At 52.9% G+C, this 20,360-nt stretch overlaps 1 protein-coding gene across 1 annotated transcript in view; it reads right to left on the reverse strand.

Annotated features, from left to right (window-relative positions):
* The window catches only part of GRM4 (glutamate metabotropic receptor 4), a 200,376-nt gene that overhangs the window by 65,165 nt on the left and 114,851 nt on the right, over positions 1–20,360 (reverse strand). The window contains exons 4-5 of the mRNA XM_090025751.1: positions 7,506–7,641; positions 1,637–1,791 (exon numbers count right to left, since the gene is read on the reverse strand). Coding sequence (XP_089881877.1) covers positions 1,637–1,791; positions 7,506–7,641 — 291 coding nt within the window. The remainder of the gene's footprint in view (positions 1–1,636; positions 1,792–7,505; positions 7,642–20,360) is intronic.

Consider the following 20,360-nt stretch of genomic DNA (forward strand, 5'->3'; position numbering starts at 1 on the left):
GCATTGTAGAGGAGGGCAGGTGTCCCTGTGCGCTGCTAGTGCAATTCCTGCCCGCAGATCTCACGGCGCTTTGCAAGCTCACCTTAGCTGACCCTCTCGAGGAAGTCAGCACCACCTTTGCTTTACAGTGGGGAAGAAATGGGGGAGCAAGGAAAGGAAGTGATCTGGCCAATATCCCACAGCAGATTGGAGAGAACGGCAGAAATGGAACCAGGAGTCTTCTGTGCCGATGCTGTGCTCTCACCACGGGACTGCACTGCCCCACGAGCAGGCAGTGGCTGGTCACTAAAATTTATGGAGCCAAAGTAAGTGAACCCTAGCGGAGGAGCTGGCCCCTTACCTGCAAAGTCCATAGGTTCTCGCTGCAGTGGCGGTGCCCTGACACCCAGCCCATGAAGCAGGGCCCCTCATTACCATTCTCTGAACGTGACCCCTAATTTACCCCTGCGCTGGTGCTTGGCATGGCTGGTAATGACCCTGGGAATGCAGTCGGCTCTTCAATCAACTCCTGGCATGGGATGCGTCACTGCCTCTGGCGGGGGCTGGACACACAGGTGCACAAAGGAAGAGGCGCTGCACAGATGGAGCGTGCCTCTGCCTACGGGACAGAGCCAGAGCGGAGAATTAAAGCCCCTTGTCTAGGGGGCTCATAAGATGCTGTGGTCCCTTCAAAGATGGGTCAGCATTAAGACCAGGGTGCTTCATCACTCCCACGTGTTAATGATTTCCTAAATGGGGTCTTGGGGCTGGGAGGGGCTGCGGCGGGGCAGAGCTGAAAATCACTCTGTGTTCAACCTGCACAGAGAGGCCCTCCACTGATTCCTGGCAGCTACCCACCTAGGACACAGAGACCACGGTACACGCCACTGGACTCCCTGCCATTGTCATCTGCCGCTCACAGCATAGCCCCGATAATGTTTTCATTCACTCGCCTTTTATCCACTTCGCTTGGGATCCATCACTCACTGTAAAGCATCATCATAATTACCGGGCTGTTAGGGAGGCGTTTTCTAAGTGGCGCGTGTGCGAGTAGGAGGCAGAGGCTCTCTCCATTCCAGTGAAGCACAGAAATTCAGCTCCCACACTTCCTCCTCCCACCCGGGCGATAACAAGGCCCCTTCCACACTGGTTACAACACACAGTCTGGGTCTGATTTTTCCCCTGGAAACTCTACCTAGAGCCCCTATTAAATGCATGATGCAAAAGTCCCCCCTCTTAGACACAATGCAAATGCTCGTAGGTGCCACTTTGCACCCGGGGCAGCTGGCAGCTGGGGTCCTCTGTTCCTCTGGTACGGAGGGTGAACTGGCCCTGCTCTGTGCAGAGGCATAGACAGAGGCACAGGGGAATACCCACCTGAGCTGCGTGTCCGAGAGACGGCAAGATGGGTACAGCCAACCCCAGGCAAGGAAACAACGCCGACCTTGCTGAGTTCTCATCATGGTACACCTCTCCCTGTGCCTCGTCTCCTCTATGTTTTCACCTCGGCAGAGCTCATGCACATTAATAACCCATAAGGGAAAATACTTCTCTTTTCTAGGAGGGAAGAGAAAGCCCAGAACCCCGCACTTCCCCGGTGTGAGCATCAAGAGGCAAGGAAACCGAGTCCCAGATTCAGGCCAGGTGCACCGCGTACCTTTGACAGACACTCGTTTGGGCAGGATGGTCACAGACCCCTCAGCCACCTCTTCCTGGTGGAGCACGGGAGAGATTTTGGAGCCCCAGCTGTCCGAGCCCATCCAGATGAAGTGCCCCGTTTGGTTGGCCCTCTTCGCCGCCTCCAGCACCCTCCTGCAGGGAAAAAAGCCAGAGGTAGACTCTGAGGACCCAGTCTTTGCCCCCACATCAGTTTATACCACAAAGGGCCAGCCACCTTGGGGCCCTGCACACAAAACACTGAGGGTTGCCCCTCAGGGCACCAAATAGACACCTGCAAACACACAGGCGCATCCGGGGAAGGCCGGGATTCTTGCTCTACTTGTTACAACGCCCAGTCACTGTTTGCTCCTTGTCTGTAGATCGCACCGAGCTGGCAGTGCTCTGCCGAACACGCTCAGAGCATGTCACGCTCTGCCTCAGTGCCAGTAGCTGCATCTTGTTTCCTCTTCGGGAAGGTCAGCTCTTGTCGTCCTGCAGCAGCAATCCCCAGTCCAACCTCCTGCCACAGAGTCACGCTGCAGAGAGCACCAGCCTGACAGGCGCTGCTCGGTGCAGCGAGGAGGCTGCCTGGTTTCAGGGGCCGCCCTGGTTTTGAACGGATTTCAAGTTTCTAATGCAGGTGTGCTGGCAAGACAGCCAGGTTCTTCACTGGGGTCCCAGGTCTCCTCTAGGAAACCACCCTCTGCATTTAATAGCTCCCGGGTCTGAGTCCACTGCTAGGCTAGTCCGGTTTCACACTGGTGTGGCTCCACTGAAACTGGAGTGACATCTCGGTGAATTGAGCCCTGCAATTTGGGTAGTGGAAGTTTTCATACATGGCCAGGCTGGAGTGCTGGGTTCAGAGAGGCGAACCCCCACAGCATAAATCCACATGGCCTCAGCCTGCTCCCCTTCACTCCAATGTTAATGCAAAGTAACTCACTCTGTTGTCAATCACAGCAAGGTAGACCTGGACTAACCTGCTCTGCCTCTGTGGATAAATGTGGGGAAATCTGCCTGGGTCTCAGTTATATGGGTACCAATCCAGAGCAACTGAATGGATTTCAGCAGAGCTACCCTGAGTTTACACTGGCAGAAGTAGGTGCAGGTTGAGGCCCATAATGTGAATCGAAGAGCCCAATTCACCGGTGTTACTGGAGCAACTACTCCGATTCCCACAGAGTTTACTTGAAGTAACACCATGATGAGAGGACAGAGCTTGTGGAGTAGAATAAAGAAGCCAAAATCCCTGAATAAGCAAGGTGAACTACATGAACGACACTGCATGATCTTGCTTATCTAAAAAGGGGGCACTGGTTTCATTTAAGATCCAAATTGAACCCGGTGTAGTTAAAGTTGTGCCAAGTACAAACCTCTATGCAAACGCTCTCACGCTGCCTTATGAGCAGCTTCTATTGGTTTAACACGGGGGGCGTCAAACCGGTCTGGGCTGAATTCAGACTGCAGGGTTTCCCACAGGCTGGACGAACTGAGAGCAGTGGAGGCAGCAGCAATTCCCAGAGCTGCCACAGCCACTGTTTCAGCACAGCTCCAAAACCTAGAGAGTTACTGCCATTGCTGCTCACCTCCTCTTTTCCTCTGCCACCAATATTAGCAGCCAGGGGCAAGTAAAAATCCCAGTTCTGGTGGGGCGGGAGAAGGCGGAGGGACACGTGTCTTTAACTCCTTGAGGTCCAGAACTGCACTGAAAAAGCAGCTCCATCGGCTGCAGGGATTTGCACCACTGCCACAGCATCTCCGGTACCTGTGGAAACCAGCGCTGCAGGACAAATACAGTGGGTAAAGGTAGGTGGTCCAGTCCTTAGAGGCTGGATGACCCGCCTCCGTGGACCGTATGTTTGACACCCCTAGTTAACACAAGACTATCAAAAACCAGTGCAGCTTTCTTATTATCTGCCCGTGTCTATCTCCAACCTAAAGCCTGCAAAAGACAGGCAGGATATATTGGTGCAGCTCAACCATCACCAAAGGAACGAGAAGTGGGGTTACACGTGTGTTTGGACCCACTTTGACTGGATGAAAACAGCAAGGACTCTACGGTGAGCAAGGATTAATGAGTCCTGAACAGGAAAACAGAAGGGAAAGGGCAGTAAGGGACCCAGGATGACTGTATCACTATTGCTGTTGATTAAAAAGCAATTAAGGGAACACAGGTGCCTGGGGAAATGGGTCTGCATAAATCAGGAGGTCAGGATAACAGGCAGCCCAGAGTCCTAAGGGAATTCAGCTATTATTGCTGAGAAGTTACAAGAAATGAGGCTAGGGGAGCAAGTCTGGGGCAGAGAGGGTAGAGAAATCCTGACGATGGCTGCGGAGTGAGTCTGAATGCATCCTCCAGCAAAATACGGCGGGACCCAGATCGTTCCAATCCAGGTGTTTTGTGACCCACTTAAATCACAGCAGGTTGATGAATTAAGAGCGAGCTGCTCAGCTGTGGCTTTCACTTCAAAGGCTACAGCTTCTCCAGTCAGGTGGAGCACAGCTGAGGTCCAGCCCAGCTGATGGGAGAAGCAGCAACTTTTGAAGTAAAAGCAGCAGCCAACAGCTGGAGCAGACTGGCGGTCTCACACAGCTGTCTGCTGCCGTGCTGTATGCATCCAGCTAGTTTGCAAACTAGCGTCTGTTCAGGGGGATAAAGGAGCCCTGCAGAGTATCTGGGAGCTACTATCATGGGACCCCTGTGTCTGAAAATGCTAAGGGCCAAGAGGATGAGGGAGTTACAGCCAGGGCGGATCCTTAGACAAGTTCTGCCCACTCTCTACATCTCAGTCCTTCATCCTGGGAAAAAGCCAGTCTGACTGGCAGAGTCCTCTGTCCACCCACATCACAGAAGTTTCCCTGCCTTTGCCACTGCCACACAGAGGCCTCATCTGGACCCACCAGCTTGATTCAACCATTTCCCCTAAGCCAGCACAAATCTCTGCTTGGTTTCTCCGATTTGCAGGTTAGCCCAAGCCTGGTCCTATTGAGAGTGGGCCTGGGAATGAGCCCAGATGTGCTCAGGGGCAGCTGTGCTGGGGGGACACTGGTGTGTATGTGGAAGGGAGAGGGAGAGAAGAGAGGCCAGAGGATGGCATGAGAGAGAGAGGGTGGGTAAAACGGGGGAGAGGGCGAGGCAGGGTAAGAGCAAAGGAGGGAGGGGGTAAAGGGCGAAGAAGAAAGAGGAAGGGAACCCCAGCCTCCCCCGAGTGATCCCCTTGTGCTGCCAGCCACGCCGCCGTGCCCGGGCAGGCCCGGAGGATGCGCCTCCCACTTCCCTGTTCATCCCAAGGGATCTGAGCCCAGGCAGGAACTCCAGCCCTACTTGCATTTTGCTGCCAGGTAATTGAATTTCTGCCCTTAATTACTACACATTAGGAAAACCAGGTTAGGCCACAGCAGGCAGGAGAGGCCCCAGCACCGAGGAGAGGGCTCCGTGTGCGTGGGTTTGGCTTGTGGCCACTCTGCAACTTGCGGGAGCGAGACAAATGCTCCCGTTGGTGCCAGGGCGACCGGGGCTCTGCTGGGGCGATGCAGCCGCTGAAGGGCTGGTGATGCAGCAGCCCATCCAGGCGGTCCAGCCTCCCTGTCGCCAGGCCGGCCCCTCAGCTGGTGCAAGCTGGCATCGCATCAGCAGCGACCCGCCTCTCTGTGCTTGGTCCTGTCGGCAGCTCGCCTCCCAGCACCTTGTCCTCTACCTCCTCCTTCTATCTCTCGTGCTTGTGGCAGGTGAAATCTCCAAGTGGCGCTGAGCACCTGCCGCGTCCAGCAAAGGCAAGGGGATCTGTGAATGCTTAGCCCCTCCCAGGACCTGGCCCGCTGGCTGCTCACCACAGGGTGTAACCCCCTTCAGCATCTGTGATGGCTTTCCCCCCGGCCTCTCGCCTTCCCCCATGCCCTTTTCTGCTCCCCTCCATTGCCTCCTGCCATGACCAGCCCCACACAGCTAACTACTGGGGCCTGATCCCAAAGCCCCTGAAGCCACCAAGAGTCTCTGCCCTGATGGCAGCAGCTGTGGCACTGGGATGGGTAGGCGGGAAGTCATCTTCCCCCTCTCCACATTTCCTCATGTGATCTCTGGCTCAAGCTCCGAATTACCAGGTCCCTGTATCCACGTGTAAAAGGAGAGAGACCCACTGCAGAAACTCAGGAGTGGTGAACAACACACCAACACCCAGCAGCTCCCAAGCAGGGTGAGCGGGTCAGGCCACCTCACCAGGAAGCCCCGCTGAGGTGGGCTCTGGGGGCTGCAGGAACAGCTTGGAAGCAGATGGAAATGGTGTAAATCAGCATCACCCCCCACAAGCCAGCAAAGGCAGTTCCCCTAAGTGACGCGGGGAGGCTATCTGGTCTAATGGCTTCAGTAGGACTGGGCTGCTTTATACTGGCTGGGAGCTGGCCCATTGGCTTCAACACAGCTACGCTCACTTATACCAGTTGGAGAGTCGAGCCCTTGACTTCAACTGAACGACAACTGGCAGCAGCCTTTTAAACCTCTTGGATTTTATTGCATGACACTACACTCAGTTGTAAACTCTTTGGGGTTGGGAGATTTTCCTGGGTGCTTTTATAGCACCCGACACAGTGGGGTTCAAACCTGATGGGGGCCCTAGATTGCTCCCACGGTCCCAATGAGAGAACAATTAGGTGCGTTATAAAAAGATTAGACTCGCCCACCTATGGGCCAGATCTCGGCTGGTGAGGATGCAAGTCCTGCAAGTACATGTGGCTGTGGGCGTAAACCACAGTTAATGGGACACAATTCTCCACTTTGCACACACTCCTTGGATGGGTAAATGTTTACAAACCCCTGTTTAATGACGTTTGCCATTTACACAGCCAGGTAAATCCCTGATTTCTGCAGCAGAAGCAAGTGTAAATGTCAGGATTTCAGACATTTCTATTATTGAGGGGGGAAAAGAAATGTGGAGCATTTGCATAGCTGATGAAAACTGATTTAAAGCTCTGGTTTACCCACATTCACATAATGTTTGCTGATTAATAAATTAGACACTTACAAAATCAGGTACAATCCAATGTAAATCATTCAGCTCCGTAAACAATGTAAACTGCAGTATGTGGCCTTAATTTGCGTTTGCGCCCGAGATCCAGAAACCTTGCACTCCCTCCCCACGCTGCTGGGGTGGCATTTCTTTGTGAGGCATTCAAGTGCATTCCCAGAAAAGGCAGCACCCAAAGCTGTGGTCCCTGTTTGAAAACCTGGGTCCAAATGCCTTGCCTGAGGTCATGCTAAGTGTCAGCTGGGAGGACATAACGTACGACCTGCAGAGGACTGGCACCCACAGAGCGCCTCCACTTGCAGGCGTGGCAGGCGGTGCCAGGACTCCAGGGTGCTCCTGATGTACTGGTGATCAGTGGTCTAGCTGGGCAAGGTGGCAATCAGAGACCTGCAAAACCGACCTGGGAAGCTGGGGAAATATTCAGGCTGAGCCATGTGCTGCCACAGCTATGACCAGAGCTAGTTTGGGTAGGCCTACTCTACTTTGCTGCCACAGCAGCATACGCCCATCCTCAGATTCCTGCTCCAGCCACAAGCCTGGCTCCCATGATTATACTTATTCCAGACATCAATAGAGGGCGACCCTGGGTAGACTGTAGCAGCCTTTTTGGGGTGGGAGGGCATCAGCAGGAGAGTGCCCATGCCCGATGATGAGTATACGGACATCCCAGAGCCGGCTGCAACATGGGTCTGTAAAACCCCATCGGTAGATGCACATAGCGGGAAGGATCCAGAGGGGAGCAGCATGAGGTTGGGTGGTACCAACACAGGCAAAGCACCTTGCGGCTTCTGTCCTCCCACTCCCCACTTCCTCCCCCATCCCCAGGCTGGGTCATTCTCCCCTCACCTGATATCGTCCTCGTTGGCAAAGATGATGACAGCCCGGGCATGGGAGGTCTCCAGGAGGCGGCGAATGATCTTATCGAACTCCCCCAGCTTGGGTTCCCGCGGGATCTTCACCGACTGGGCGACACACACTCCTCCTGAGGTCAGATAGGACACAGTGCATTGAGACAGGCCCTTAGCCAGCTGGTCCGATCCCCTTTTTGGACCACAATCCCCCTTTCTGGGGCACCTGGTGAGGTGGTAGAAATGAGGCTTCCCGCAGATGGGAATGGGCAACCATTGACACCCTGCTGCCAGCACTGGCACGTGCTACCAGGACACACTGTGGCACAGGGACATGGGACTTGCAAAGCAGCATGACATCTGCACAACATCACTGTCATATGCGACCCTGGGACATCAGCAAAAAAACATGGAGAGGCTCTATTTAACAGGGAAAGGACCTGCAAAGACCAAGAGGCTCTCCACAGTGACTGGTCCCTGTATTACAGCAACATCTCACAGCCCCTTTCAGCATCGTGACCCCGTCGTGCCAGGCCGGGGGCACTCAGCCTTCCCCGAGCTCTCCAGCCCCCTGTAAGCTCCTTGTATGGCTGTGTACCCTGCAAGTCTGTCTCATGAATAATAAATGTAGCAACACTAGGCCACTGCAGCACTATGCCATCTCAACCGTGCTGTACCTTTCTCCAGCAGCCCAAAAGAAACTCTTGCGTTCTTCCTCATTTTATTTCTTTTCTTCCTTTCCCTCCTCTCACATCCTCACAGCATGCCGCGCCAGCGGACACAGCTTATAAAACACCGTGCTAGGTGCTGTACAGAAAGGAAGAGCACTTACGCTAGAGTCAGCCCCCAGGGCCCTTCCATGCTAGGTGCTGCACAGAGAGCAGACAGGTGGCCTCTGCCCCAAAGTGCTCACAGTCTGGGGAACCAAGCCAAATCCACTGCTGGTGTCACCTCCGTGAATTTTGGTACTTATGGTTTCATCTCCTCTAAACGGCAATAACACCAGCTAGGCTGAAACAAAGCCTTCTATTCTCGTGCTCCTGAATATGGAATAAGCCCCACCGTTTGGGTCAGGAAGGACTTCTACCTGTGCCTATAGAAAAGGACCGGGCATGTACTATGCTCCAGAGAGCTCAGCTTCAGCTGGGTGGTGGCAGGAGGGCTCAGCTCGTGTACCAGCACTCGAACATCTGCCCCTTCAGGACGCCGGGCGCAACCAGCCCTGGCACAAAGACAAGGCACCAGAGTCCTTGACTTGAAAGGATACAAAGCTTCATCTACAGCAGGAGGTCCCTGCAATGCAGAGGCTGCACAGCTTCTGCAGAAGCATCTGCCTGAGCTCCCTGGCGAGGGGACCGGATGGGTCATTGTCTTTCTGCTATGGCAGTTTCTATGCTCCTCCCTTGACTAAGGCTCCCCCTTTGACCACAGCTCCAGAAACTTTGCAGCTGACCGGCCCAGCCAATCAACGGGCGGTTGAGAGGCAGCTAATTAAAACTTTCAAATGAGAGAGGGAGCAAGATGAAAATTGGATGAGCGACGGTGCTCGTGCCTGTTGGGCTCTAACCCTAGATGCTTGCCAGCCCTGGCCTCGCAACCGCCCCATGGCTCCTCGCTACAACATTTTTGCAGACGCCAATAAAAAAAAAAAAAAAAGGAGAAGAGCTGGGAGAGAAAATTAAACATTCCAGGACCTTCTGGATATAATTGATGGTCTCAATTTGCATAGTAAATGACACGGCGGATGCCTCGCCTGCCACAAAAGGATCCCTATTTAAGCAAAGGTCAGAGTAATTAGTGCACAACTGCCATTGCCGAGAGAAATTTCCCAGAGCGCTTGCCATCCAGAGAGAGCATCCTCCCCCAACCCAGATGAGGCCCAAGCGGGGTGCAGCGGGGGACAAAGAGCAAAGGAAGAGCAGGAGATGCCGGGACAGAAAGGCGCTCCCCAAGCTGGAGGAGCCCACTGCGGGGGGAGTGCAGGTCTCCTCAGCTGGGGTAATTAGCACCAACTGGCCCCAGTATAAGCAGGAGACTGGGTTACCAGCAGCCTTTGCATGGCGGTCGTACCTGGGAGCCCCAGGTGGGGACTGAGCGGGGTATGTGTCTGTTAAATTAGCATCAGAAGGAAAAGTAGTAATAACTAGCTCATAGCACTTCTCATCAGTCATCACCAGACCACTTCAGGGAGGAAGTTGGTACCATTAGCGTTAGCTAGCAGGTAGGGAAACTGAGGCAGGGGGAGGTGAAGGGACCAGTGGCAAAGCCAGGAAGAGAAATTCAGCCTCTTGATCCCAGTCAGCTGCTCTATCCACCAAGCAACACTGCCCCGCCATGACACTCGGCCCTTTCAGGGGATCCCCGAGTGCATCAGAGCACCGAGGCGTCATTCTCATGAGCGCAGAGAGTCTGCGCCCACTTCAGTCCAACCCGAGGGGCAAAGTGGTGCTGAGACTTTGGGCCAGCCCTTTACACCAGGACAAATTTCACCTCAACACATTAACTACCCTACCCTCCTGCTCCCAGGAGGTGGACAAGATTCACGCTTCCCCTCTCTACAGAGAGGCAGGGAGGTGATGCGAGCTGCTCCACCACATGCAGCAAAGCAGGGACAAAGGCAAACATAGGATCAGAGGCCTCATTAGCTTGGCAATCCCTCCCAGGACAGGGGGTGGGAGGTGGGACATGCAGGGAGAAGGGGTCGAGGGATTCCAGTGGTGCTTTATTAAGACAGCTGTCCAGCTGTAGCTTCTCTTTCCCTGAACAGGTGGGGGTGCAGATGGGATGCAGGGAACAAGTGAACCTATCAACATTTTTGGCTGCTCTTTTAGACCAATATATTCTCATCTAATGTGGCCATCCTATTACATGCATTATGGTAACAGCCGGAAGGCTACCCAAGGGTGGACCCCCATTAGAGGGCGGCTGCCACCAAGGTTGGATGGCAGCACCCCCGGGAAGACGCAGTGTCTGGCGACAGAAGAGTCTCGTGGCAGCTGAGTGAGCGAGTAGCACAAACTAGGCTGGCGCCAGGCCTCTCCTGTCGGCAGAGCTGCTTCCAGTCCGCTGATCTGGAGGCAATGACCCCCGCAGTGGGCTAGAGGGGGGAAATAGGGTCATGGTGCTTCTCTTTATCTCTGCCTCCTCCCTCTTTCCCTCCTCAGCTCCCCCTCCATCCCCCTCCTCTGCCCACCCGTGGCTGCACAGCCCCATGATTGAAGCCAGAGATTAGCAAAAGGCTCGTTTGCTGGCTAGCTGTAATTACCAGGGCAAAGGAGGGAAATGGCATCTCCATGGCAAGAGGAACCCCTGGAGGTGAAAGGTTAATGGAGGGCAGCTCATGAATAGCCATGAGTGCAAAGCCATGCACGAGGCCTTCGCTGCCACCCTTCCTATCCAACGCAGGCTTCCCAGGGCTCTGCTCCTCATGCCACCTAGCTGGTGAGCTCAGGCATTGTGAAGGTGTGCATCACCTGGGTCTCTAAGCTCCGTGTCTTTCTCCTGGAACCGCACCCTGCCACCTGGTCACGCAACCCAGTCCCACATTTCCTCTGTGTTCAGCACATAAAAAGGCGCTCCAAGTCATGCAAGCACTTAGCAATATTAAGCCTCATTGTGGAAAAGAAGAAAATACCCGACGGCAAAAAAAATGGACATTCCAGCCACTGAGTCCTTACCCCCCAGGGGCTGATAAACCATGGCAAAGGTGGCGACGTCTCAACTGCCTACATACCAGAGTTGGATGATCTAAGGAACCAATGAAGAAGTGAGTCTATACCACTGGTTCAACCGCCTATGACTGCGGCACAGAGCCTCAAACTATGCAACACCTGCTGCAATGCCCGCTGCCTGCAGGGCCATGTACAATGAAAGATCTCACAAAGTACAATGAATGAGCACAAGCACGTGTAACAAAACAGTCAAATGTGGTGTAGAGACAGGAGAAGAAGAGCTGGAAAGAGGACGGTGGGCGGTTTCAGTACAGAAGGGAGTGAGGCAGCTGGAGAAAGCTCCTTGAAGATCATGTCACACTGTACCGGGGCAACAGCCCTCCTGAGTATACAGGTACAAGGGGTTACAGCCGAGGCCTTGGAAAGAGCCTGAGTGAGGACAGGGGGAGCACGTGCAGCACAGACAGGTGCATCTGAGAGAGCTGTCACCTTGAGCACAGGGAGGGACAGCAGTGGAGATGCAGTTGGGTGGACTTCACCACCGGGGCGCTTGTACACATGATGGGGGTTTATTCCTCAGGGCTTTATTTTATGCCCCCATAAACTGAAACGGTGCATTTTTAATTGAAACCCACCATCACGTTACAGCAAGGGGCCAGATCCTTTCTTCTTTTTTTTTTCTTCTTGTTTTTTCCTGTTGCAGCTGGAGCCTGCCTGAGGCCAGGGGGGTGAGCTGCCAGTGCGCTGAGTGGCCCCTGAGCTGTGGGGCACCCCAGTCCTTCCCTCTCCAGTGGTGGTGCCACCTCAGGCCACCCGCATAGGCTACTAGTGGGTCGGGTGCTGGCCCAGCTTGGAGGCAGCACCTGGCACGATCCAAATGTTCCCCAACCTGCTCTTCCAGTGCCCTGTGCACCATCCTCGCCACCTTCCCCAGCCACCAGCAAACCCAGCTGCCCTCCTACACTGCCCCAGGGGGCAAGCCAGCCCATTCCCAGGTGGTCCCAGGCATCCTGCCAGCTGTAGGAGCCTGCTGAAGGCAGAAGCAGAGAGAGGCCTGATCCTTTTTTCTGTGGAGCCTGTCTGCCTCCCCCCATGGCCGTGGGGCAAGCTAACAGCCGCATCATTGCAATTTGCAATGATACAGACTCATTTAAAACCCCCAAAACTCTTGCATGTGTACAGTGTGATGCCATTAAGCCACACAAAGTCACATTTTCATTACACGTGCATGGTAATGGCATCACATATACAAGCACCCTGGCTAAACAAGCCCTCTGGGCACCCTGGGCTGCACTCAGTTTGCACTGCCATCGTTAGGCTGCTACAGGGACCTGAGCTAGCTACACCAAAGCCAGCTCTGCTCCTCCAATCTGCTTACACATGCTGCCATGGCACCTCCGACTGGATCATAGATGTATCTGAGACAGCAGGAGAGCACACAAGCCTGTGCATATGAAGTCGGGGAAGAGACGGCTGTTCATAAATGACACAAACCAGAGGAGCATGCCTGACAGACCTCCGAGCGCACGAGCTGCTCCGTTCCCAGAGCCCAGGGTGGGTCAGCAGGATCTGAGCCTGGACCTTCCAAACAGCCCTTTTACCAAAGTGCAGCACACGACAAGCCTGGCCACGTCCTGCCATGTTAAGTCTGATCTGGGTTGACAGGTAGAAAAGCTTTAAACTCTATAGGATCCGTGACTCTCCCAATTGTCTGTTACATATTTAAAGCTAAGGAGCAAACAAACAAGGTACATTTTGGTATATGCAGAGAGCACACCGGGAACTCCTGTTTATGGGGCATACCAGGTCAACAGACACTGCGGGAACGGTGAGGTCATCCGCTCCAGATTCAGCCAGGCACCCTCCGGCAGGGCCCCTATGGTGGATTAAGATGGCTAGGCAAACAGGGGTTGATGCCTGTTCTCTGCTCACAAAAACAAATTCCTATTCTCATATGTGCATAAATGCAAACACGCATGGCTGCGCCAGTGCATACGCAGACACGAGAATACATGCAAACATACATAAGTGTATGTGCACAGATATACACATATGCACGTGCCCAAACCCATTTAGGCACTAGAACTGGAGGGGGAAATATGGATGGTATACAGGCAAATATTCTACTGGGAAGCTGGATCACTGAATGCAACCAACTCCTGAGCTGTAAAAGCACATTAGCATATACACAGACACCCAGGCAGATATAGCTGAACCCACACAAGTACCAGTAACAGCACAGCACATGCTGTCCTCCATCATAATATTGACTGGAAGTGACCCAATACTGTTCATCCTCCCCATGAGCACACACATACAATCTGCCCCTAGCTGGATACTGGAAGGAAGCTTTCATCGTGGAATTCAACTCTGAATGCCCCAAGCTGGAGCGTGAGCTCCTGCAGCCTGCAAGCTGTCTGGGGCAGGGACCATCCTCTCACTCCAGGTTTGTACACCACCCCCCCCCCCCCCACAGTGGAGGCCCTGGTGCATAATTAGGGCTTTTAAGTACATACAGTAATAATGAACAATCATAATTTACACTGGTTCCACTCTGATGTAACACCCTTAATTGTAATGGTGATACCTCAGAGCAGACCCAAAGCCCCCGACTGCTGGAATTGCACATGGCCCCGACTTCACCACACTGGTATCAGCAAGGGAAGATCAAACCTTTTTCCCACCCCCAAATTCCAGTCACTGCAGGCACCGGGGCAGGAACCGGAGCGTTCCAGGGGCAGGTGACGGGGGGAAAAAAGGACATGTTACCTCTAGTCAGAAAATGGGATATGTAGGCTGAGCCCTGCAAACAGCGCTGGGGCTTGAGTGCTGTAAACAGGGGTTGGAGAACCCCACAGCATCCATGAGAAGGGAAAGAAAAGCAAGCAGAGATCAATGTAGCCGGGTCTTACCCAACAAATGCACAGATCCCCAAGAGATACGGGTATTCTCTGCCTCTCCCATCTACCCCAACTGATACATGTGATGCCTGCAGAATCCAAGAGAGATGCACTCTATGGAACCAGTATCATATCATAAAAGCTCCTCTTCGGTAACGATCAGGAGCTGTATCACCAGTGCCTACAGGTGTGATTAGGACCCCACTGTGCTGGGAGCTGCACAGACAGACGTGGAGAAGCAATCGCTTTCCGTAAGGGCGACAATGCTGACGGACAGACATGCTGTAGAAAGGGGAAGTGATGTCCAGAGAGACGCAGCCACTTGCCCAGGCTGGCTCAGGGTGCCTGTGGCAGACTGAGGAACCAAACCCTGCTTGCTGTATGCAAACCATGAGCTCGCTCGTCCCACCTCTCCGCTGGCGGCTACATTACAGCCCTATCGCACTCAAAACCGAGCCATTGTTTTTATTGTAGAAAACGGGGCCAATTTCAAGTTTCTTTCCATATGGGGAGCCAGATGGACGGAGAGAAAGAAAGCGGAAAAACAGACTCCAAGACAGACAGATCAGCCGAGCGAGGCAGAGAGCGTACGAGAGCAGCAGCAGGTCCTGTCGGAGCCGGCTGCCCTGAACTGTCGGCGAGTGGCTGGCCCCTCTTGTGCAGCTGCCAAGCCCCTGAGGCAAACCCAGGCTAATACTGGCTAAGCCACCAGCCCTTCAAGGAGCCACTGCAGCTTAATTACAGTTTCCATGGCAATAAAAGGAGAAAATCCAACAGAAGCAGCAGTTTGCAAACAGGAGAGCCTTTCCCAGAGTGCTGGTGCATGCAGGCAATTGCACTCATGTACACACACTTGAATACACACACACACCTGCACAGCTAACCTACCTAATCTCATTACAGAAACAGATGTGCACACAGCATCATGCACTCAGGGTGCAGGGGTGAGCCCAGTACTGGTGGCTGGCTGCCAGGAAGCCCTCCCCACTAGCCAGACCCTCCTTCCCCCTCCTGTTGCAAACAGGTCAAAGGGAAGCCAGGTGCTTTCAATTCCCCACCTTCACTGGGTCTGGGCAGGGCTGTTTTGGCCTGAAGGGGGGTCAGGGTAGGAAGCTGCCCTATCGGGGAAGGAGAAGCCGCCGTACACTATTATTTGAGCACTGCAGCACCCCACACCTGCACTGGGCAGGCAGTGGAGAGATGAGGCCCAGGGATCGGGGCCTGCACCAGGGCTGGGGTAACTGCCTCTGGCTGGATCACTCAGCACTGGACTGCACTACAGGCTGCAGCAGGGCCTGCTACACCCCCACTCCAGCAGCATCAGCCACATCCCAGAGCTGGGCACCGCTGACCTCCTTCCGGCATGTCAGACACCAGCCTGCCTCTGTCTGCACAACCCCAGCATCCTCCGAGACTCCTAATCTTTCCTGGCATGTTCCTTAGTTAACCTCTGACTCCGCGCTTGTCTCCCCAGCAGTCATATTCGCCGCGTCTGGCTCAGCCTAGGATTCCCCCATGGCCAGCAGCGCTCCAGCCTCGCTGTTGCCAGCCGTCCTTGACAGACACCAAGGAAACAGGATTTTCCTTCGCATCACCCCCATCACGCTGCTCCTTCCAGCCAGCTTTGTGCAGTGATGCTCTCTCACTTACAGCCCTGTCTTGCTAACAGAAGGTGGAAGGTTCAAGTCCTGGTCCTGCCTAATTAGGAGGGGGGAAAAAAAATAGCTAAACCGGTGGATAAACCAGATCAGAGAATGCAACATGTGTTCTGCTCTCAGATTTGAGGTGAAGGCTGTCTCCTGGAGAGAAGCACCCAAAATAACAGCTTTTGCCTCACATCTATTACACTCTTTAATTGCTCTGAACGTGCCTTTGGCGAGCCCCCCTCCTGTCACAAGCCCTGGCAGGAGAGAGCAGCAGGAGGGAAGAGCGGCTTGGCTAGGAGTCTGATCTGGGAAAAGAGGGGTGAGCGACCGGATCTCTTGTGTAGTATCAGAGGCTGGCAGCAAAGAGGAGTGACAGCCCAGGGAGGGACAGGGATGGGGGACTTGTCATTGTCTTTGGGTCAAGCATCTAGACGGTGAATGCAGCCCCCGGCACAGCCAGAGAGGTGCAGGTGAGCGGGGCAGATCGGTTGATGGAGGCCTAGAGAACCAGGGGCAGGAAGCAAACAGGTACCAGAAGCAAGAGGACTGCAGGCCAGAAGGAGCACCGGGTGCAGCAGGAGGCAGGCACCAAGCGAGCAAGCAAAAGGACGAGAGTGGCCAACAGAGCTGAAAGCTGGAAACCACACAGCACAGGATGCGGGAAGCCGAGGGCAGCAGGCAAACGGGGCCGCAGGCCTCGCGGGGTGGGGTGGATTCCTGCACAGCCTCGGAGGGAGCCGAAAGCTGCTTGGTTTAACACCTGATCCACTTTCAGAAACCCCTTGCTGGGGTCAGGGGCCAGGGCAGGTGTGTGTCACTGAATGCAATCTATCCCTTCCATTATGTGCTGAGGTTGCGAGGTTTTTGGAGCAGGCACCACCTTCTTGCTCTGTTCATACAGCACCTTGCACAACGGGGTCCTGATCTGTAACTGGGCCTTGTCAGTGTTGATGCCCAAACATCGCTACAGTTCCCAATTGGGGAACCCAAGTCTGCTTCCCTCTTTCTCACCTCTGGGACCTAACTCCAGCCCACCCCACGGCCCCCAAAGTGTCTGCATTCACCCCTGCCTTTGGTCTGCTACGGGGTGGACACCCTGCAGCTCCAGAGCCACCTGCAGCTCTTCAGAAGTTAATACTCATCTCCTTGAATGTTTGCACAAGCACGTGGTGACCAGCTGCCGTAGCTGTTGCGTCACGTCGGGTGCTCGTGCAAAGATTCAAGGAGATGCGTATTAACTTCTGAAGAGCTGCAGGTGGCTCTGGAGCTGCAGGTTGGCCACCCCCGGCCTGATAGAACTGCCAAGGCCCGGCAACCACAGAGGATGGAGAATAAGGGGGCCCAGAAAAAGAGCCCAGAGTTGAGAGAGACCGGATTTGGCCTATAGACTTCGGTGGGCTCAAGCACAAGGAGATGACCTCACAGTAAGAAGACATGATTTAGGAGATGGAGGCCATATGGAAAGAACATAAACGACATAATAAATAGCATTCACAGCACCCCAATTGCAGCTAAAACCATTCTAGGACTCACAGCCCAGGATAATGGGATTGTTTTGAGAGTGTTTAATCGGGCCCCTCACACACATTATTTTGCAAATAAAGAACCACTCAAGGCTGCAGCAATGTCAGGCTCATATAAGAAAGACAAAGACAAGGCCAGGCTAGCTCTGAGAACGGGTTTCTGCGTGTAGAACAGAAAGCTGCTGACGAGGCAGGGCCATAAATAAATAAGAAAGGAGACTCAATCAATGGCAGTTTTGAAGTGGCTTCGCTAGTAAGCAGCTATGTTAAATCACCCTAACAAGAAAACTAACCAGAAAGGGATACGGACGATTAGCGTGCAATGAAGACCTCATCAGTGTGACGGCCGAGAGAAGGCAGGTGAGGGAATCCAGGGGAAATGGGGGCGGATCGAAATCAGGACCTCTGGATGATGGGCACAGCAAGGCCTTGATGAGACGCACTCGCTGAGCCGGGGGCAGAGGAGAGGGAGGAAAAGCAGGTGCAGCAGTGAGGAGAGAGAAAGGTGGAGCCTGGTGCCTCGTTAATGCAATGCGGAAGGATGGAAAGACGGCGAAGGGGAAAGAAACCAGAGAGGATGAAACAGAAAACAGCTCACTGGGCACGTCTACACAGGACACTTCAAGTGCAGAAGACTAATCCTACTGCACATTAGCGGGGCAGGAAAAACCCACGCTAATGCACTAACGAGCAGTAGATTTAGTCCACCGATCATTAACGTCAAAAAAAGTCAGTTCCTAATGCACAGTAGCGTCAATTATGGTGCATGACGTGTGTACCTGTCGTTACAGGTATGAAACTTAATGCTTTGTACTGATCATAATTATGGGACATTACTGAACGTGTAGATGAGCCCACTGAGCAGCAGATGGGGTGGGTTTCTAGAGAGTAATCTGTGCCAGGGAGAGCCAATGAGCTTTGGACACCCAGTTGGAAGCGCGAAGCCAGAGCTGGACCCTGCCAACAGTTTAAACACCAGCGTGACGTATGTATGCAAGTCGTTCCAGCGGGTGCTAGGGGAATGTTGGCTTGCCAGACTGGATCCAGTTGTATCTAGCTAGCACGGTCTCCCATCGCCACCCCAGGGCAGCACCAGCTGATTCAGATGCAATGCAAGATGCCCTGCATTTGTGCAGATCTGGGGCAATTTCTTCCCGTATCCTCTGGTGACTGAGGTTGACTTCTGCCCTCTAACGAGAGGGTTTATAGTTCCTCCAGAATGCTCCACTTGAACCTTTGCTGTTGGATTTACAATTGATTTGAATGACAGATCTGGCCGGGACCTCAGGAGGCCACTGAACTCAACCCCTTGCTTCATGCAGCCCCATCTTCATCTAAGCCATCCCAGCCAAGGGTTGGTCTTGTCTGTACAACCTCCATGGACAGATTTCACAACTTGTCTAGACAATCTGTTCCAAGGCTTAACCATCCTCAAGAGGTAGAAAGCTCTTCCTAATAACTAACCTAATTCTCCTTTGCTGCTTTTTCAAGTTTATTATTTTTTTGCCCTGCCCCTGGGAACACAGAAAATAGTCAATCAGCATCCTTTTCATAATAACCACTTGGTACTGGAAGGCTGATTTCCAATCCCCCACTCAGCCTTTTCCTTCTCTAGACTAAATTATCCAAATTCTTCCCACTCGCTTTCCTTGTAGGTCATGTTTTCCAGATCTTTAAGCATTTGTGTTGCTCTGCACTGAACTCTTTTCAAACGGTCCACATCTTTCATGAAGCCCAGGGCTTCATACTGAACACTGTATTCCAGGTGAGGTCTGACCAGTCGCTACTTCTTTTTAAATGATTAAGTTGTGTCCTTGGCCTCAAAAGGTACCTTGTTACAATGAATTTCACAGGATAAGGCCGTTTTGCGCAAAAGAGAGTTGCCTTTGTTCTCTTTGAAATTGGCTTCCTTGTCACTTCATTGAAATCAGCACACCAAGTCCAACCACCTGAAAACCAAATGTTGGCTCCCACCAGAATCACGAGCATGAGATTTTAGATATGGTAAATTCAAGCTTCCATGTGTTGGGGGTTACTGGATTTTAAGCTTTTACTCTGCACTGGAGAAGCTGAGAAACTTCGTCTTTATTTTTAGTGAAAGCTGAGATTTTTATCACAAATCACGTGACTCCAGATGCTGGGGCTTTAAGGAAAATACCAAATGTGGCACATTTTATGATAATGTAGAGTCAGCAACACTGCAAATGAACCCCCATTATTTTACCAGGGGAAACAACTAACATAAATACCTGACTGCTCATCTTTTTCTCTGCCTTTATCTTATCTTCTCAAAGGTAAACCACCCCAGGCTTTTCAACCACGGTCACTACGGCAGTGCCCAGATGAGTTAAATTACTCAAACACTTGAGCGGCGTAGGGTCTGTGCCTTAGGGGGTAAAGACATAATATTTCCAGATTTTAATAAAGTTTAATTCTAGTTCTTCACACAGTCTAACTTGGAAAATTAATTCAAAATTGATTCGGGTATAAGTACCATCCACAGACTATGAAGGAATATAAACACTCTAAATGCCACACAGTGCTATGGTGAGCTGAGAGCAGTGTCCAGCAGATAAAGTACAAAGCCTGGCAATACGCCTGATTTTATTTAACTTCTTTATTAATGACCTGGAAAAAGAGGTAAACAGCAGGCTAATGAAATTTGCCGACAATATTAAATTGAGGGATGCTGCAAGAATAGCCAAGGACAGAGGAAATAACATCAAGGGACTTGGAGAATTTGGCAGCAGGGAAGGCTATAACCTGGAATCAAATGCAAAATGTTCAGCCTTGGCGAACAGTGAGCTAATAGAAAAGTGATCTAGAGCTGAGATTTCAGGGAATTCATCGATGCTCTGAGCCTGAAGGGACCCGCTAGATCATTTCACTTGACCTCCTGCCCAGTTCAGAGCAGAGATCATCAGTCACTTACTCCCATCGCCCTTTCAGTGGGAGCAGCAATGCTTCAGCCTAGGGGTGAGAGTTGTCAGGGAGAAAGATTGCCTTCCCGTCCTTTGTATGCTGATCCCTGGGAGCCTCCCACAGCAAACTGGCAAGTACTGGGGCAGGGGTAGGAGGGGACTGGGAGAGCTCCCATGGTCAGGCAGCAGCAC

This window comes from Crocodylus siamensis, chromosome 13 (genome assembly GCF_052110815.1).
Source record: "Crocodylus siamensis isolate JL-2025a chromosome 13, ASM5211081v1, whole genome shotgun sequence".
NCBI classification, from domain to species: domain Eukaryota; kingdom Metazoa; phylum Chordata; order Crocodylia; family Crocodylidae; genus Crocodylus; species Crocodylus siamensis.